Here is a 21351-nt window from a genome sequence, read left to right as displayed (position 1 = left end):
GGACTCAAGGCAATCACATGAATGCAATCCCAGCTCTGCCACTCACTGTGCAACCTTGGGTAACTCACTCAACTTCCATGTGCTTCAGTTTCCAAATTTGGGAAGTGGGGTTGATACTAGTAACTACCTCACAGGGTTGTTGTAAAGATTAACCAAGATAAGATGTATAAAGCACTCAGAACAGTTCCTGCACATAGTAAGCTCCAAAGTACACAGCCCAGGGCCTAACACAGAATCAACAACAAAGAACTATTGAGTGTTTTCTCTGTGCCTGTGGGTGTCATGTGGTGGGGATCCACAAATAAAACATGATCTTGCCCTCACAGAGGTTACAAAACAGGAATGTGATTCACCTCACTTTGATCTGTTCCACCAGTGCAAAAAGTGATGGGTGTTGATAATAATAATAAATAGACGCCGTTGGTATATAAGGCTTGTATGTACCTTCACATCCATCCTCCTATTTGACCCTAAGGTCAACCCTGAGAGTAGGCAGGGTGGGGATCAGTCCCCACACATTCCAGATGGAGAAGTCCCTGTTCAAAGACACATAAACCTCTAAGTGGCACCAGTGAATTAGACCTTGAACTTCAAGATTTTTGGGAATCAGTTCAGACCCTCTGTGTCCTTCCTAATGTGGATCCTGCTGACCATGACCCATTTCTCCTCTGGTTTTCTGCCCACCTCACAGACACATGCAACTTCCTGTGATTCCCTAGCCTTGTCCTACACTTTATGCCTCTGAGCATTCGCACAGGCTATTCTCTCTGCTTAGGTTAGCTACTTGCTTTTCTCTGCCTGGCTGCCTCCAAGATCTTCACTCGCCTCCTCTATCAAGTTTTCCTTGAAAGTGCCCCCCCCCCATGAAGCTGGGTTAGGTGTTCCTCCTTGGGGTTCCCACAGCATCCTATACTAACAACCATAAAACACATATCACTCCATGTTGTAATCCCTTGATGTTTGTCTCTACCTTGCCCCTATACACCTAGTCTGAGAGCTCCTGGAAACTTGAAACTGTGTCTCAACACTGACTGAATCCAGTACTGGCACAAAGTGCCAGGGCACAAGGCACATGTTTAACAAATGTTTGCTCACTGGCTAAATGAATAATGTCTTCCAGGGATAAGCCCTAGCGTATCCTGTCCTCGAGACACTTTACTGTCATCTACTGGTACAACATTGTAATACACTTAGAAATATGCACTGATTAGATGTGGGGTCCTTGTACAGTGTCCAATCTGAAAGACTGGTAGCCCTCAACGCGATTCTAACCAGAACGCGGAGCACTTTACTCTACACCAATACCACCCAAGCAGCTCTGGCCTTCACAGGGCCTCACCTTCCTAGGAGAAACCCTTGTTTTGCCCATCTCTGGAATGTTTACTGCAGAGCCTGGCAGACGGACTCAGGCTGAAGCTGAGGGTCAGGCAGTCCATCCCCCTGCCTGGCTGGGAGTCAGAAGTCTGTCTCCTGACAGGCCACACAGACTGCTGCCTCCTTGCCGGGGGCTCATTCAGGCTTGAGCTGCCTCTGAACAGTCCTGTCTGGCAGAGGGAAGGGTAGGGATGGTCTGGAATTTTAGATGCCTTGGGGGCTGGGGTTGCCGCCTTTGTAATTGCCTGGCTGTTTGACCTCAGGCAAAACGGACGGCCTCACTGTGCCCGAGGGCTGTCTCCCTAATGCAGACCTCTTCCCAATGCCCTAATATGTTTATTCTCGTAATGAGCTCCCTGAATATCCCAGCCAATCACTCAAGGCCTTGGCCTTGGGAAGGGGGTGGGGGAAACTCTTGATTCCAGGAAGCTTCCTTCTCTGTGGGTGGTCTCATATTTTACTGCCACATCAGAGGCACCAGGAAGGAGAATATTATAAAACCAGCGCTGCCTGGGGTGGGAAATCCCAAGTTTGGGGAGGCGGGATGTGGTGTGTGAGAGAGATTTATGAGGAGCGGGTACTGAGTTCTTTCATGGCAACATCAGGGGCAGAAGGAAGAGAAGAATTAGCGCAAACAGGATCCACCTGTGTCCAAGCGGCACCCTCCTAATAAATGTGTCTGGGACGTAGAATCAATGTGGCTGGGCCTTGGCTATGCCCTTCCCAGGGAGGAGGGGTCAGGAATGTTCTGTCCCAGGCACAGTCCTCTTCCCACAGGTGGCCACTGTAGGGGGTGGGAGGGCAGGGATACAGGGATCTGGCCCCAGGAGGGAAGTCTCGTGTTTCTGATGCAACATATTCTTTGCTTATTTGTGGCCTAGACTTAAGCAGGGGGAGATGGAGTACAGACCATGCAGGAAACCATCGAAGGTAGACATGCTCAAGGCTTTCCCAGTCAGTTAAGATGAGGAGAGTCACATGGCACCTTGGCTGGATGGAGGTGTGGCAAAAGCAGGACGTTTGAACACAGAGGTCCAATTCAGAGATCCCATTCTAGCTCCATTATTTACTCGAAAATATAGCTAACCTGCCCGGCCCCTTTCCACTGCCAGAGAGGATCCTCCAGTAATGGGGCAGCCTCTCCATTCCACCTTGCAATTAGGGAACTCCAGTGAGTCAGGCAGGGGAGGGACCCTCTGAGGGTGGCCAGGCCCTCTGCATCCATACGGGGATCTGTGGAGGTAAGAAACTAGAGCCCCAAGCCACAGGATGTGACAAATGTCCCCTCATTGGTTTCTGACAGCAACACGAAAGGAGATTTTCATGGGTAGGTCTGGTCACCATTCACTCCCTTATGTAACCACTATCTACTGAGCCTTATACGGACCACGTACCCTGGAAAAAGGCTGATGTGGTGCCTGCTCTTGGGGAGCTCATGCTCCCAGAAAAGGCAGAAAACTAACCAGGTGAAAAAGAATTGGTGGCTAACGAGAATAAAATGCACAAAGAGAGGGAGGATAAGATGTGGAGAGCAGGGGAGATCTGACTCAGGTTGTCATGGAAGCCTTCTTCAGAAGACGCTGAACACATGTTTATTGATCATCCACTCTGGGCCAGGGCCTGCAGGCTCTAAGGAAGTAGTTCTTGGCCTCAGGGGGGCTTACCACCTAACAGGAGGGAGAGACTCATAAATGGACAATGACCACACAGGGCATTAGCCCAAAGATCCAGGTCAGCCCACAAAAGGCACACCCAGCCTAGTCTAAGGGCCAGGGGCCACTTCCCTGGAGAGTGGCCCAGTTTATCCATCCATGTACCCAATATTTGGGGCCTTTTCTGTGCCGGGCCAAGGGCTACCAAGATGAATGTGAGAGGGTCTGGATGTATATGTGTGAAAGGCACAGACAAGGGCAAACGAGCTGAGCAGGTGCTGGGGGTGCTCAGGGAGGTGATAAATTCTCCCTGGGCATATCCTAAACGTGCAGGAAAAATGGGCAATAGGCATGAAGCAGAAGACCCAGATTTGAGCTGGCAGCTGGGGCACCTGCTACATGATTCTGGACAAGCCCTTACCTCTTCATCTGTAGAATAGGGCACAGGAAGACTACCCACAGGGTTAGCATGAGGCTTAAATGAGAATGCAGATTTGGAGGACTCTGGGAGCCTGCCAAAAATGTGCTAGTAAGTGTGCTGCTCACTGGTGGGCTGCAAAGGTGGAACTTCTCTCCAGGTAAAGAGGTCAATGGGCACTGCTAGCATCGGAGACAGACTCAGGTCCCGTACAGCTCTGCTTTTTCTTTCCTGGTGCTGCCTCAGACAGACATCAACCTTCCCAAGCCTGTTTCATTTGTAAGTGCTCATGAATGCTATTCCTGACACATCCTGACACATGGCAGGTGTTTAATGTTCATCTCTTTCCCTCCTGACCTTCACCAGGATGGGGAGAAGGCTGAGGTCAGTTGGGTGTGTCCCTGGGGAAGTGACCTGTCATTTCCTCTCTCCAAGAGGAGGAAGGTGGCAGTATCTTCCTTGCTCTAAATGGAACTCCCGGGGCGCCTGGGTGGCTCAGTCGTTAAGTGTCTGCCTGCGGCTCAGGGTGTGATCCCAGCGTTCTGGGATCGAGCCCCACATTGGGCTCCTCTGCTGGAAGCCTGCTTCTTCCTCTCCCACTCCCCCTGCTTGTGGTCCCTCTCTTGCTGGCTGTCTCTCTCTCTAACAAATAAATAAAATCTTTAAAAAAAAAATGGAACTCCTCCTTCATGTCTAGCATAATGGAAACCTGCCTGGACTGCTCCCTGGGATCTCCTCTTCCTCCCCAGTACAGGCCTTTAGGGCAAACAAAGTCATCAGCCACCCACTCACCATGACTGCAGAAATCAGGCTAGAATGTCATCTCAGTCCTTACCCCTTTCCTTACCAAAGACACTACACCGTGTCACCCTCATTTCTATTGATATCTGAAAGTCCACAATCTTTATTACACAAAGAGAATTTGTTAACATTTAGAAGACTAAGCCATTCCCTCAGCAAACAAACATTTAATGAGCATCCTCTAAGAGCTCATCTGGGGAAATGCCCACGGGAAAGGTAATACACTGAAAGGCAATTCATACCAAGGTGCAAATGACTAATACCTGATCATTCCAGAAAAGGGATTTAAATGGTATAAGGAGGATGAGAAGGGGACCATGAGAATATTAAGTGTTTGATTTAGAAAGGGGGTGTGGGGCCTGTCAAGGTGTGAAGGGCAGGGCTCAGAAGGAAAAGACTAAGAAAAGTTATTTTCTATCCTTCCTCCCTTCCTCCCTTCCTCCCTTCCTCCCTTCCTCCCTTCCTTCCTTCCTTCCTTCCTTCCTTCCTTCCTTCCATCCATCCATCCATCCATCCATCCAAGGTTCACTATGTGCCCAGCATTGTGCTAGACCCTAGGTATTGCACTAAACAAAACAGTCCTCCTGCCATCATGGTGCATACAGTCTAGCTGGGAGACAGACCCAGAAGAAGAGCTAGACTGCATATTTATCTTCACTCCTGTCTTCTTTATCATAAGTTACCAATTGATAAACTTCATGAAGTCCACAGTCTTATTTTGGACTTAAATTGTGTGTTTACAATTTTAAAATAGAAAATTCATATAAAAAATTCAGATTTCTGACTTCCCCTGAAAAATCAATGACTTGGCAACACCAGCCCCATATTCCTGCATGGTAACAACTGGGTGAGTGAACAGCAGGTGCTTCCTTCAGAAGGGACACCAGTTCTCATGCCCAACACAGTCCCCAATGTTCCGTCGTCTTGCTGAAGCTGAAAGCAAGTGGCAGATACCATTTGTCATAAAGCATGTGCTGTTTTTTCCTTATAGCAGGGAAATATTTTTCTATGCTTGTTCCTTTTCCTACCGTCTGCCCCTTCACTCACCGACCATCTTGTCTCCTGTAAGCAGCTGCACAGGCAACCCCTAATTTAGCTAATTCCATTCTGAAGATGACAATCAGCTCAGTGCAAATCTTCAGGAAACCTGCACCCTTACCCTTCCTGAAGATCCAGGGTGGGAGGTCAGGAAAATGGACATAAAGCACTATCCTCTCTCTTGCCATCACAGACAGCCTCCCTCCTGCCAAGGAAACACATCCCAGGCAGGCTTCCACAGGCCCCAGGAGAAGAGACGTTCTGTAATGAGGCTGGCATCTGCCCAGTGACCTGCCTCCCCCAGGGCAAGGCTGTAACCGGGCGGGGTGAAGTCTGTAGACTCCGGCACTGGAACAACTATTGCTAAGAAAGCCATGGCATCTGAGGGACTCCACTTATAAGGTCATTCAGCGGACCTGGGCAAGAAAACCACGCTTTGGAGGAAGAGGAGAGACTCATAAGGTAAACAGCTGACTTCTTCGGAGAAAAGCAAGGCAAGGCAGAGAAGTGACCAAGACAAAAAGTCACAGAGGAAAAAACACAAAGCTTTAGGCTCAAGACTCCTGTGAGGGCTTACGGGCCAACCCTTTTATAGTTGGGGCCTCTTCTGCACCATGCTTCCCCAATGGCCAGCCCAGTTGTGCCTGAACACCTGCAAGTGATGGGGAGCTCACTATGTCACCGGGCAGCCCACTTGATCTTTGGATGACTTCGCCATTCTATATATGGGCTGAACTAGATCTCCTGCTTAAGTGGCCTCACTGTTTTCAGCTCTACCAGTTGGAAGCTACATGAAAGAAGTTCTCTAACTCAATGGTTGTTAAACTTGGCTCATCGTCCTTTTAAAAAATACAGTTTCCCAGCTCCACTATAGATTTCTGATTCAGTAGTTCTAAGGGCACATTGCCGTGCGACCAGTCCTGCACCCATTTGAACTTCCAGCAACAGGACCTCCATCTGCATTTGCATTGAAGGAACCAAGCAGCTCTCTTGCACACGGTCTTGGTGGGACTGTCCCAGGACAAACTGTGGAACCAGCCAGGTTTGTTCCTGCCCAGGAGTTTGATTTGAGAGTAGAGAGGCACATGGCTGGAGGGAAACAGGAGCTGACTTCTCTAGAGAAAGCTGCCCAGAAGTCCCAGCCCCCTAGATTCCAGTGGATCCCTGGGTCCTGGTCTCTCCAAGACTTGGGTCTGCATTATTTTCTTTTGATTCTGCCTCCCACACCAATTATTTTCTTTTGATTCTGCCTCCCACAGCAATACATCCCCACTTTGACTAAGTTAGCCAAAGTCTATTTCTTTTTCTTGAAAACAAAGAACTCTAACTATTACAGAAGGTGTAGGCTGGTGCCTGGGAATCTGAATGTTGTTCTGATAGAAATGGTATTTTGGGGAACGTGATCTTAGTCTATCATCGTTTGACTTAAGAGGAAACTAACGCCCAGAGAGAACAGTGGCTCCACTATGATCCCATAGCATCAGCAGAGAAGGGAGTAATCCAGAAGAAACAGCATCTATCAGATTTCTCCCCACATTCCCTTCTGCTCAAAGACATTTCCCCCAGATTTTCTAGCCAGTTTCAGAGGGTGAAGACTCTACCAGGCGAGAGACAGCTCTTCACTGTTTTCCCCCTCCCTCTCTCTCTCCCTGAAAGAGCTGGGTAGGAAGCAGCAGGGGCACCAGGCCTCAGGATTGGACAGCAGGAAGACCTCACGGAGAGAGGTCAGCACTTGAAAAATTCCTCAAGTCAAAGGGCTTGGGGCTTGGGTGCCACACAAGGCCCTCACTGTGTGCGCACATTGTCTCCCTGATAAAAGGGGCCGGGCCTGGGAAAACGGAGCCTGTCTCCAGGCGACTAGGCAGGCTGCTGGGGAATGCCCAAGGCCCCTCCCCTCCCCCAGGCACCAGGGCCAGGGCCAGGGAGGCAAGGGGGAGGGGCAGGATTGCGGGGCAGGTGCCCAGAGTGGGAGGGATGAGTCCAGAAGTCCAGAGACACTCTAGGTGGTGTTGGGTGGCCTGTGTGAGTTGATGAATGAAGTGAGGAGGAAGGTGACATGAGGCCTTTCCTTTCTCCCTCTCCCTTCCATCCCTGCATTTCCCCACTGCCAACAACCAAGGCCTGCCTTATTGAAGAAGAGGTTTAAGGGTAGAAGAAGTGGTGGGGGCAGATGTAAGGATTCTGTTTCCCAGAGCCATATCTCTTCAGCAGAAAGGTACGTGTCTCCACTGTGAGCACCCCAAGCAAGTCTAGGAGGAGGGGTCCAACCCAGGCCTCCATCTTCTCATCCTCACTGTAGAGTGTCTGCCAGTTTACCAGCATCCAGACACCCCTCCTCCAGGGCTTCTGGAAGACAGCCCTTGAGCCTATCCAGCTGAACTGAGAAGCATGCCAAGTGGCTTCCTTCCCCTTGGCTTCCAGCACCATTATATTCATCAGCAATTAGTAATTGCAATTAATTGTTAATACAGTTACCATTTCGGTGCCTGTTATGACAAGTTAAGCCCTGTACTGGCCCCACCCATGCCATCATCTCTAATCTTTGCAATGACCCTTCACAAAAGATCCACCATGGTCCTGCCTCACAGCTGAGGAATATCAAGTTCCGAGGTCAGACTTCCCAAGGTCACGTAAGTGAGAGGGAGAAGGGACCCAGGCAGTCTGCCTTGGGACTGTACTAGTTTTGCTCCCTCCCTACTGGTGCCTGACAATCCTCAGTCATTGTCACAGGCAGGGAAAGCTGCTCTTTGAGAATGGGGTCAATTGGGGGACTTGCTTTGGTTCTCCAACCAGAAAGCAAGGAAGTACAATGGCTAGACTCTCACTGGGCCTGTGTTAGCAGGGCTGAGATGGTAGCAACTGTCTATCATTGCCATCCCCCATAAACAGGTTATCTAGATAAAATACAGGTTAACCAGTTCAATTTGAATTTTGGATAAACAACCAACAATTCTATATGTATAAGTATATATTTAAGGTATAAGTCTATACCAAATACTGCAGGAGACAAATGGATTCATTATTTATCTAAGTATTAACTGAGGGTCCTGTATTTTTATTTGCTGAATCCAACAACCCTACCCCAAAGCCACTGCTGGTGGTGCCAGCTCTGAGTTCAAATCCCCCCTGTAGGTGGCACAGTGGGAAGCAGAATATCCTGGTCACCATGGGGCCAATTAGGCCCACTGCGAGGCTTCAAGGGGCCTGCCAAGATGCCCTGCAGTCCTCATGCCTTCAGTCAAAGCACGCTGAAGCAGTTCAGCCCCTCAAGTGGAGGCTGGAGCCTTTGACTAGCCAGCTGAACAAAATGGAGGGGGAGCCTTGGGCATAGCATGGACATCAGGTACTCTTCCAGAATTCCAGCGCAGCTGAGTGTTTTCTGAGAAAGACTCTCCCCAGGGCATCCTCGATCCTGAACTCTCCCTAACAGTAATACCAGACTTTGGCAAGAGCATCTATTTGTTCATTGAATAAAGCATCGTGTATCCTGTCTTACCTTGTGCCAGGTACTGGGCTGGCCTCCAACAATATGGTATTCAAACATAGGAGGCCTAAGCCCTACCCTCCTGGAGCTTATGCTCTGGTGTAGGACCAAGCACAGGTAAACAAACTGGACACATGGAACAACGCTGTGAGGGACGAACAATAGGCTCTCACTGGAGCCTTTCACATTCCTGCGAGCTTAGTCGTGTGGTGACAGTGGTGGCATTCTGGTCCCCACTTTACAGATAAGGGAACCAAGGCCCAGAAAGGTAAAGCAGCTTGGCCAAGACCACAAAGCTGGTGAGTGGCAGAGCTGGGACTTCAGTTCCTATCTGCCACCTGCCAGCCCTGAGTTCCCTGCATTTTATCTTTCTTCCCATTTTAACTCTCTTGAGAAACATGTCTGACATGTGTTAGGAAATCACATATTTAATATCAAAACACAGGGGGAAAGAGCAGAAAAGATCCTTCTGGAGCCTTAAGATGAGGAAAATAGCCCAAAGGCAATTTCTACGAAGGATCCAATTCCCAAACCTGAGATCACGAGTGTCTGGATGGCTGCAGGAACCCCTTTTCCTCCTGGCACCTTATCGTTCCAGCTGCCCACAGGGCTCCAACAGGGTGGGGCTGCCTGGCTTGAGGTGGGGCCCTTTCCTCTGAGGGTGAGGTCACCGGGATCCTGTGCTTGGCTGCAGTGCTGTTACATGGAGTCCTGCCACCCTGTCCCCTCCCACTGCTCTCAGACACTGGGTGTGTGCGGGTGTGTGTACACGTGTGAGCCTCCCGAGCAGGCTCCACAGGCCAGTGCCCTCACACACAGCATAGGAGGGCTTGTGCTCAGGTGGGAGTGGGAAGAATGCTGAGAAAACAGGGGTGTCCAGAATGGTCTGAGCTGGATCCCAGATGCCACTGACATCCGTTTTGATTTTGGGCTCAGAGCCTCAGTTTTCCTTATTTATAAAATGAGAATAGTAAAAGTACTCCATACAGTTGTTGGGAGGATTGAATTAGAAAACTATGAAAACTATTTAGCACAATGTCTGGTGGTGGAAGTACACAAATGTCTGCCACATGACAATGATGAAGACATTACCCCACCCCCAAAGAGTTCATAGTTTATTCATTTGTGCGTTCGTTCATTTTTTGACCAAGACTTTTCAGCATTTACCTCTTGCCAAGCATTGCAGTCCTGCGCAGGGGTCAGCAGGAGTTGTGGTGTCATCAGAAATGCCTTCTAAGAAGTCAGTCCTGTTCCATTCCCAGCCTCGCTACCCACCCGTTCCTCGTTCCTTGAGCAGGTGCATGGTCTCTGTGTTCTGCTTCCTCACCTGTATCATACCCCCTGGGCAACTCAGGAAGTACCTACGACCAGAGCTGTACTAGCAAATGATTAATAACCAGCTCTGTGAGGAGAACTAAAAGCCCTGTTTTGTAGCATTTGCCAGTTTCTGTGGTGTAAATGCTCTCATGTGACTACTCTGACTTTCTGTTGGAATGAGTATGAGATGAGAGGGGAAGAAGAGGATTTCAGAATGTCACCAAAGTCACTCTTCAGTTTCACTGTCACCATCCCCACCTGTCATTACCAATAACTCATCACCTCCAAAGTCACTCATTCAATTAACAGACATTTCCTAATTAACTGCCTGCCCTGTTGTAGGCGCTGAGATACAAAGACACCATCTGGGAGTGGGTGGGGTGGTGTGGTGGTGGGGACATAAATTATCATACAGCATCTCTTGGTGAATCTAGAAATGCACGAGGTGCTTTAATGGGTATCACCAATCATTATTTAGTAGGACAGTGTAGCCTGATACACTCTAGGCTGGAAGGATAGTAGCAGAAGGGTGTTTCAAACCAAGAATCCTTTTTCATTTCCTCCCCAACAAATAAAAGAAAAAAGAAACATAGGGAAGGGTGGAGAATTGAAGGGAAGGTAACAATAGATCATTGTTGAAATGGAATAGCAGACATTCTGGGAACAAGGCCATGGGTGAGGTAAGAGGAGAGGAGAGCCAGAGTTCCACAGGCCATTGGAAGGAGGGGTTGGGGGCAAAAGCTTAGCTCTTTCTATCCCCTCACCCCAACACCCTGCTCCTCAACTTCATCCAGGCTCTGGAGATCTTATAGGCAAAACCATGAGCAGGGTTTTGCTTGCTAAACCTAAGCCCGATTATGAGCAATCTTTTTTTTTTTTTTTTTTGGGTCACATTCAATGTTTTGATTTTGAAATCAAACCTGGGGTTCTGATATAGTCTGCGGGCAATAATAAAACTTTGTGCAAACTTTCTTTTAACAATCTCAAATAGCAGCCTTACATTTAGCCTCCCATACTGGAAAATACAGAGCCAAGATTTTATACATAGGTGAGTAAAAACAGAAACCTCTGCACTATATGTATTATATCGCTGACTCCTAAGGTAAGGTGCGTTTTGGGCCCCGTTATGCTCATTAAAAGTTATCCTCATTGGACTGGAGTGGGAGCAATGACATACGCTAATTGAACACTGACTGTGTTGAGTACTAGGGATATAAGGAAGAACAAGACACAGGCCTTGTTTTGGCAGAAAAGACAGCCAGCCACCTAACAGCCAATGATAATACAGTGTGAAATTACTGTAGCACAATGAAATATGCTTTAAGTTATATAAAGGAGGTGCTTGTTAGCACTGTTGGCAAGGTGGGGTGTGTCAAGAGAAGACTTCACAAAAGAGGTGACACCTGAGCAGGCTTTTAAGGGTGAATGGAAATTGGACAAATGAATAAGATAGGGAAAGGCATTCCAGGTAGCAGGGAGCAGAATGTGCTAAGGCAAATGTATTTGAGAACTACAGGTTGTTTGTTATTCCTGCAGAATAAATAGTACCACAGGAAGTGGAGCTAGAGACAGAATTAGAGAGAGGCAGGCAAGCTGATGACTGAATTTGAACTTCAGGGCAATTATGCACCAACAGAGGATTATAATAGGGGATGCACAGTAGGAGCAACCTGATCAAGACTGTGTTTCAAAAAAATGACCCTTTGGTGGTAACATGGAAGGTAACCAGGAGGTCAAGACTGGAGGCCTGAGATGAGTGAGGCTGCTGAAGATTCTAGGCGAAAGAATGAGTGGACAGGTAGTAGGGCTGAAGAATACTAAGCCTGAAATCCATTTATTTTATTTCTCCTTTCCCTTGTGGTTCTCAAGAATGACTGATCTCCCCTCATCCCAGAAGACAGCACGAACTTGAGTTCAGACCTACTACTGAACTGGCCCAAAGTTCCCCAAACACCACTGCCTGAGGTAGGCTCACCTCTAGGGACAACTCCAAAAGGTGGTAGAATCTTACAAAGCTCAGCTATGAATTGTTTTTCCCAGCAAAGGTGGCTTTGGAGCCCTCTGTTTCTCGTCCAAGGATAAAAAGCCCTTCCCCCCAGGTCACTGGGCAGGTATCAGATAGGCCTTGGGGGGCCTAAGCTGGTTCAAGAGTATCTGCAAGCTGGCCTCCACCAGGAGGGGGAGAATGGGGGTTTCCTGCAAACTCCCTCACTACAAGGAAACCTGATTCTGCAGGAAGGCCCAAGACCAAGAATGGGAAGACAGAGGATGTAGAGCTGAGAAGGGAGAAAAGGAAGTGGCATTGTTCCTGGTGGGTTCACTCTCAGTCCAGACAGTAGCTATCTCCCCCTTCATTATCATCTCAAAGGGGGGGATAAAAGGGGCCCTGTGAGCTGGCTTCTCCCCTTTAACAACTTCTTCCTCTCAGGAGACAGTTTGCACAATGAAGGAGGGGCTAGGCAGGGGCTGACCCAGGCAGCCCAGGCTCTGCCAAGGCCACCCAGGACAGTGGGGCTGGCTCGCCACCTGCTGGCCGCTCCTGGTTGCGGGGGACAGGCATCCTTCAGGAACTCTGCAGAGGAGGACTGGGATTCCCAGGCAGCCTGCATCGATCTGGAGAAAGCTGGGAATGTATTGAGATTCAGAGAGAATAGGAAGTTGAAGAAGAATCTAGGATGGAGTTCTGCAAGAAAAGCTGATGTGTCTGCAGGCAGGAAGTCTCTATCACAAATGTCCAATGAATGCAGAACCAGGTTCCAGTTAAGTTAATGAGTGTCAGTTTCTCCCTTTTTCCCTTTATTACCCACTGAGGGGCAAGAAAAAGATTGCTGTTTTTGAGATCTAATTAAAGTGTGAGTATAACAGGCGTGACTGAAATAGACTGGGAGACATTGCTCTGGCCAAAATTGTGTCTCCCATCAGTATGCACAGCCTACAATTCACTCATTAGTCATGCCTGTGGATTAGAGAGATGGAAGACCAAAGTCAAAATTTAAATGTTACTTGGATGGGTGAAATAGGCGATGGGATTAAGGAGTGCGCTTGTTGTGATGAGCACAGAATGATGTATGGAAGTGTTGAATCACTATATTTTACACCTGAAACTAATATAACACTGTATGTTAACTGGAATTTAAATGAAAACTTAAAATAATAATAAAAATTTTACTTAGGTGAGGCCATTCATTCCATTTCAACCTCATTCACTGTGCCCTGACACTATACTACTTACCCCATGGACACCAGGAGGACAGAGATGAATAAGACCCAACTTTATCACTCAGGAGCTAACAGGCATGAGTGACTAATAGAAAACTCTGTACAATGGGATAAATCCTAATCCACTCTGTCCATTAATGGGGATGAAGAGATTAAATAAACATACCTATGAGGGGCTGCCATCAAGATGACTAATGTTGCACAGAAGGTCACAAATAGTCTGCAACAGCAACATACACCTAAGTAGCACCTACGGTCTACCAGACACATCCTAAGCACTTTTATATTAACTCAGATTTTAATCCAATTACATACAGTAACTCTACAAGGCAGATACTATTTTATTCACATTTAGGTGCAGTAACTTGCAAAGGTCGTTCAGCTACTACAGGGTAGAGATGGGATCTGAACCCAGACAGCTTAACTCTGTGTTCCTCACCATTGTACTGTGCTGTCATTTATCAGTTCAACCTCCATACAGAAAGTAACTTTCCTGACAAACAGGTTTTTTAAATAAGCCCCGACCACTGCCATATCATGGCAAACCCTAACTGAGCCAGAGATAACACAGCCAACAGAGAATGCTCAAAATCAAGGTCAAGCACTGGGTTAAAAAGAAACAGAGGACTGCAAAGGCCATGCAGGCATTTTGGTTCTGGGCAGACAGGCAGCAGGATTGTACAGGCAAGAGTGCCTGGAAGCAACATCTCTGCAGAAATCAACCACTAAGCTCAGAACCTAAAGATGGTGCTTTTACATAAGCGCGTAAACAGATAAACAAGGCTTCATGATGACAGGCTTCAAGCAAGCGGCGATAGCGAAGATAATGCAGACTGCATCAGAACAGAGGCCATGCACATGACCATCTTCCTTAAAGACGAACTGATTTCTTAGCAAGAAAGTAAAGATTGCTGTCTACACCTGCTGAACACCCTTCCATATTGACTGTACTGAATATGTATTATACACTATAAATATCTCCTACTCCAAAGCACAGGCTCAATCATTCCCAGCCTGAGCTAACTTCTCAAGGAATGAATTTGAGTACACACATGCATGTGAGAACAGCAGGGCCTCTGGCATGCTCAGTGAACTGAATGCATTAATTTATTCACCCAAGACGTTAACTACCGAGAGCCTACGACATGGCAGCCTTTCGAGACACATGCATGCAACCTTGCTCTCCAGCACCATGACCATGTATGGGTCTACTGTCAGAAATGCCCTGGATGGAGTTCTTCCATGTCTCCACATTTGGACTTATTTCCTGGACTGCAAATTCTATGTCTCAAACTAGGACTGATAATATGTATCACGCATCTCTACCAAAAACTTGCAACTGCCCAGATCCCTGTGAACAGGGTCTGTTCACCACTTACCCAAATACCTAAGATGGTGACTTACACTCAACTGGTGCTCAGGAACTACCTGTGGAACAACTGCTGCAATGACCTTGACACATGTGCCCAATCTCTGCCTCTGGAGAGCTCACCATTTATTGGCACACCTAACAAGAGGCTGGAAGGCACATCGTTTCTGCCCACACTTGGTGTGAAGAGAACAGGTTCTGGAGCCAGACTGCCAGTATGTGAAAGAGCTGGGATATAAACTCAGGCACTCTGGTCCCAAGGGTGTTAGATAAGGACCACGGGCCTGTGTTGGTTTCTTTTACCCTCACAGAAACCTAGATGAATGGACGGAGGATGGCTGAGGCTGAACGATATTAAGCAACTTGCCAGAGTTATTTCAGATTTTTAAAGTTTTCCATTTTTAGGAAGGTAATACGGCACACATACCATATATTATGTAATACTTCCGGTGAGCTCTGGGCAGCACCCCCACAGCAAACGTATCAAGATGTAAACCAAGATTGCAGTAGATCATATGGTCAAGCACAGTGAGTGGTATAACAAAGACTATTACAGTCTCACTTTCCCTCAGACCAGGCTTTGCTGCCAAATGGATTATAAAATATTTTTCAGTTTTCAGAGCTTTCTGGATTTTGGACTTACAGGCAAGGGATTGGGACCTGTCAATGTAAAGCACAAAGCAGGTGCCATGGTGTCTGGCATGCAGTAGCCACATGGTACATGTAGTTTCCTTCCCTCGGGCCAGTCTCTGATACCACCAAGCCTCTCAGCTTTCCCCTCTCCCCTACTGCCCCCCCCCACCCCAGGACTGAGATAAGCCCCATCTCCTCTCTTGCCTCCAGGCGGAAGCACCTACAGATTCTGGCTTACCAATCTGTGTGGGCATCATCGATCACCAATAGGATCCTGGGCCTTTGAACAATGGGAACGGAGGGACCTGGAGGCTCCATCAGCCCTGAGGGGGCTTGTGAGGTCTGCTTCATGGCACTGGAGAAGGAGCTAAAGAGGCTGGATCCTGGAGAGGAGAAGGAGGCTGCCAGGGGCTGGGGGTGCCTCCTCTCCATGGCTGGGGAAGCAGGGGAGCTGGTGGAGCTATCTGGGCGCTGCAGGTCTGTCATGTAGCCATTAGGCAGGTTGGCCACGAAACTGCTGTCGGAGAGGCGCCGCCGGAGGAAATTCATGGCTATGGATGGAAGAGATGGCTTGTTCCTACTCAGACTTGTCTAGGTGAGGCCCAGAACACAGGCTGCCAGGGAGAGGAGGTGGTGGGGTCTTGAGCCAGAAGAGCCAGGGGAATCCTGCACAAGTCGGCTTCAGCTGTCTTTGCTAACCTGGTGGAAACAAGCCAACACACACATTAGTGGAAATGACCTCCACCCCTTAAGAGCAAACAGATATGGCACCTTCCTGCCCCACTGTTGGGGGTAATATAAAGTGGGACATCCTTTTGGAAAGGAATTTGGCAACATGTAATTATACCATAACCTTTAACCTACAATTTCCATTTTCTGGAATTCTATCCCAAGAAACGAATCTCAGTTACAAAAAAAGCGTCTTGCACAAATATATTTTTCACAGCATTATTTACACTAGCAAAATATTGGAAAGAATTCCAACCTTCAGTTACAAAGTAACGAATAAATAAACTACAGCACAGTCACTTAGTTGTAAACTTTTGTAGCTATTAAAACAGGGTACATATAAAGAGATTTTAGTACCATAGAAAACATTTCATTTGTAGTTAAGAAGATCATGCTACAAGTTTATTGGGACAGAACGACTATAACCACATAAAGGAAGAAATAACACAACTATGGGAAGCAAATACACTGGAATGTTAACTGTAACTATATTTGGGTAATGTGATTACATGGCTTTTTTTTTTTCTTTTTCTTTCCACTTACCTGTATTTTCCAGATTTTCTAGGATATATATTGCTGTGGACTGAATTGTATCCCCCAAAATCATGCGTTGAAGCCCTAACTCCCAATGTACTGGTAACTGGAGATGGTGCCTTTGGGAGGTAATGGAAGTTAGATGAGGTCATGAGATGCGGCCTCATGATGGGATTCGTGGCTTTATAAAATGAGACAACAGCGAGCTTGGTCTCCCTCCACCAGGTGAGGACACAGGGAGAAGGAAGATGTCTGCAGGCCAGGAAGAGAACCTCACCAGAAACCAGCCATGGTGGGACCCTGATCTCAGACATCGAGCCTCCAGAACTGTGAGAAAATAAATTTCTGTTGTTTAAGCCACACAGTCTGTAGTATTTTGTGATGGTAACCCAGGCAGACTAATAAACATATGTATTGCTTTTCTGAACAGAAGAAAGTAAGTTCAAAAAAACCAGATTATTCACTTGAGATCTAGATATCCCATTGAGAAAAGTGATTATTTAAACAATGGAATTAGACCCCTCATAGTTTTTTGTGATTATTTTATATTTTTATTGAAGTAAAATTTACTTCCACTGAGATGAACAGCTCTCAAGTGTACAATTCTTTGAGTTTTGACATACACTGATATAAGATTTATTATATTTATGTGGCCTCAGGAAGTGCTCTTGTGTCCCTTTCTGGGAGCCCACACGTTCTCATAGGCAAACACTCTTCTGATGTCTGTCACCGTATATTAATTTTATCTCTTTTTAAGCTTCATATAAATGTAATCATATGTATTAATCTTTTGTGAAGGGCTTCCTGCCCTCAACAGAGTGGTTTTGAGACTCATCTAGGCTACATGTATCAACAATCATTCTGTTTTTCAATTTCCGAGTAGCACTCCACTGGATGAATAAACCATAAATTTTTACATCCTTTCCTGTTGATGGACATTTGAAATGTTTCCAGTTTGAGGGTATTATGAACAGGATTGTTATAAGGATTTTTTATTTTAGCATTTTTTGTGGGAAAAGGAAGAAAGAGAGAGTAAAAGAGAGACTTTTCTTTGGGAAAATATCTAGAAGCAAATTTATTGGATCATAGGGCAGAAATATGTTTACCTTCTTAAGAAACTGTCAAAAAGTTTCCCGTAGTGGTTGTGCTATTTTGCATATTTCACTTGAGTGTTCTGGTTGCTTTACATCCTTAACAACATTTGGTTGTTGTCAGTCTTTAATTTTAGCCATTCCAATGGGTGTAAAATAGTGTCTAATTGTATTTTTAATTATTTTCTCTGATACAGAAGGAGGTTCAGCAATTTCCATGGGTTTACTGGCCATTAATATATCTTCTTTGGTGAAGTGTCTGTTCAAGTCTTTGGCCCATTTTTAAAATGTGGGTTGTTTATATTTTTATTAGTGATTTGTATTATTTGTGATTTCTTTATACATTCTGGATATAAGTCCTTTGTCAGATATGCATACTGTGAACATTTTCTCTGTCTTTGGTTTGCCATTTCATGTCCTTCATGAACATTAGTTTGATAGACTAAAAAAACTCTTACAAAAAGTTGTTCACTTAAAATAAAAACATTCTAACGAGAAAAAAAAATTTATACCATAGGATGAGACTCTTCCATATTTTGGTTATTAGGAGTATTTTATATGTACATACAAAAATGTATATACACACACATAAGTATACATATTTATATGTACATATGTGAAATGTAACATAAATCTGTAGATGTTTTGATAAACAAAAGTTCAAAATTTTATGAAGTCCAAGTTACTAGATTTTCCATGTGATTAGACCTTTCTGTATCTGCTTTTAAAAATCTTTGCCAACCCCAAGATCATGATGATATTGTCTTCTAATCTCTTACAGAAACTGTATAGTTTTAACTTTTCTATTTAGGTCTATAATTCATCCAAACTTGATTTTCTGAGTGGTGTGAGGTGGGGTTCATTTATCCAGTTTTCCAGCACCATTTATGAAAATATTTTTTCCCCAATGAATTCCTTTAGTGGCTTTCTTGGCACCAATGAATTGTATATGTATGGGTCTATCTCTGGACTCTTTATTATGCTCCATTGATCAGTCTGTCCTTACACAGTCTTGATTACTGTGGCTTTACAGAAAGGCTTAAAATTGTGGAAGGAGCAGAGATGCCCTTCAACAGACAAATGGATAAAGAAGATGTGGTCCATGTATACAATGGAATACTACTCAGCCATCAGAAAGAACAATTACCCAACATTTGCAGCAACATGGACGGGACTGGAAGAGATTATGCTAAGTGAAATAAGTCAAGCAGAGAAAGACAATTATCATATGGTTTCACTCATTTATGGAACATAAGAAATAGCAGGGAGATCGGTAGGAGAAGGAAGAGAAGAATGAAGAGGGGGGTAAACAGAAGGGGGAATGAACCACGAGAGACTATGGACTCTGGGAAACAAACTGAGGGCTTCAGAGGGGAGGTGGGTGGGGGACTGGGATAGGCCGGTGATGGGTATTAAGGAGGGCACATATTGCATGGAGCACTGGGTGTTATATGCAAACAATGACTCATGGAACACTACATCAAACACTAAGGATGTACTGTATGGTGACTAACATAACATAATAAAAAAATTTTTTAAAAAAGGCTTAAAATCAGACAAAATGAGTTCTCCAACTTAGATTTTCTTTCTCAAGATTATTTGAAGTATTCTAGGTCCTATTTTCATATGCATTTTAAAATCAACTTGTATAAAAAAGTGGTGGGATATGGTTTGGGATTATATAGAATCTACAGCTCAGTTTGGGTAGAAATAACATCTCAACACTATCGAATGTTTTATTTTTTGAACATAGTAGAGCACTCTACTTACTAAATATTCTTTCGTTTCTCCCAGAAATGTTTTGTGATTTTCAATATAGAAGTATTGTATGTATTTTGTTAAACAGATTCCTAATAGTTCTTCTGTTTTTTTTTTTTTTTTTTTTTTTTTTGGGCGGCAGGGGAGGGGGCAGCGACGGTATTTTAAAAGACTCAGTTCTCTAAGTTTCATCTTCCATTTGCTTGCTGCTAGTATAATATATTTGCCAATTGTTGTCAGTATATTGACATGATAAATTCAATTATTGTTTCTAATGGTTGTTTATATATTTCCTAAGATTTTCTATTTAAGCAATCCTGTCATCTACAAATGGAGACATCTTTACGTCTCCTTTTCCAACCTTAATGCCTTTCTTTTTTTCACCTCTTTTATTACAGTGCCTAGGACCTCCACCACTGAATAGAAATGATGAAAGTGGACACCTACCTTTTCCCAATCTTAGGGGGAAAATGTTCACTATCTCACATTACTAAGATGTTAGCTATAATTTTTTATAAATGCACTTTATCAGACTGAGACAGTTCCCTAGTAGTCTTAGTTGCCTGAGATTTTTATCATGAACGGATGTTGAATTTGCCAAGTGATTTTTAATTGAGAAGAACTACAGTTTTTAAAATCACTTATTTACTTAATGTGGTGACTGATTGATTGATTTTCCAATGTTAAACCAAACTTGCATTCCTAAGATAAATCCTACTTGGTTATAGTGAATTACCAATTTTACATATTGCTGTATTCAATCTGATAATATTTTGTGGAGGATTTTTGCATCCATGTTGATGAAAAATATTGGTCTGTAATTTCCTTTTCTGGTAATATCTTTAATAGATTTTGGGACAAGGGTAATGTTGAGCTCACAAAATATGTTGGGAAATGTTCCTGCCTTTTCTCTTTTCTGAAAGAGTTTATGTAATATTGGTATTATCTTTTTTCTTAAATTATTGGAAGAATTCAACAGTGAGGCCATCTGGGGCTGATGTTTTCTTCACGGAAAATTTTTTAATAATGAACTCAATCTGCTTTATAAATTTATTCATATTCTCTGTTTCTTATTTCGGTGTTCGCAATATGTGATTTCAAGCAATTTGTCCATTCTTAGTTGTGAAATCTGCTGGCATGAAGTTATTCATAATATTTTTTTTATTATCCTTTCACATTCTGTAGGATCTGCAGTGATTTTCCCTGATATTCTTGACATTGGTGATTTGCTGTCTCTCTCTTTTGGACTAATCTGTGTTGCTAGGAATTTATAAATTTTATTAATCTTTTAAAGAACCAATTTGCAGCTTTTCCAATATTCTCCACTGTTTGTTTTCTATTTCACTTGTATCTGCCCTTTATTACTTCCTCTCTTCTTACTTTGGGTTTAAGGGTTTGATTTTTTTCCCCTAGACTCTTAAAATAGAAATGTAAATCACTAATTTGAAACCTTTCATCTCTTCTAATATAAGCGTTTAAAGCAATCCATTTCCCTCTATGCACTGCTTTAGCTGCATCTCAGAAAATTGGCATTTCGTTATTTTCATTATTCAATTCAAATTATTCTTAATTTCTTTGTGATTCTTTTTTGACTCATGTATTATTTAAACATCTTTAATTTTCAAATTCCACTACTCTTTCAGATAATTTATTATTGTTGTTTTTAATATGACTCATTTGTGAGCAATGAACATAGTCTATAAGGTTTTAATCCTTTGACATCTCTGACATTCATTGAAATTCATGTTATGGCTCAGTAGGCTCTATCTTCATGAATGTTCCATTTGCACTTGAAAAGAATGGGTATTCTGCAGTTGTTCAGTGTAATGTTCTATAAATATCAACTGGATTGTTGCAACTCAGGTTCCTCAGCCAGGGAGGACGATTCTGCTATGTGATTTGCAAACAGGAAGTTTATTGGAGAGTGCTCCCAA

At 44.6% G+C, this 21351-nt stretch overlaps 1 protein-coding gene across 2 annotated transcripts in view; it reads right to left on the bottom strand.

The window, feature by feature from the left end:
- The window catches only part of SYN3 (synapsin III), a 451755-nt gene that overhangs the window by 401333 nt on the left and 29071 nt on the right, over positions 1-21351 (bottom strand). For both annotated transcript variants that reach the window (XM_087868774.1, XM_087868775.1), the window contains exon 2: positions 15544-16004. In XM_087868774.1, the coding sequence (XP_087724900.1) occupies positions 15544-15854 (311 nt within the window). In that variant the 5' untranslated portion in view covers positions 15855-16004. The remainder of the gene's footprint in view (positions 1-15543; positions 16005-21351) is intronic.

The sequence above is a fragment of the Ursus americanus genome, chromosome 17 (genome assembly GCF_024610735.1).
Source record: "Ursus americanus isolate L20-20 chromosome 17, mUrsAme1.1.p, whole genome shotgun sequence".
Taxonomy (NCBI): domain Eukaryota; kingdom Metazoa; phylum Chordata; class Mammalia; order Carnivora; family Ursidae; genus Ursus; species Ursus americanus.
The sequence above is the reverse complement of the archived record's forward strand: the minus strand, read 5'-3'. Positions and strand labels throughout refer to the sequence as shown.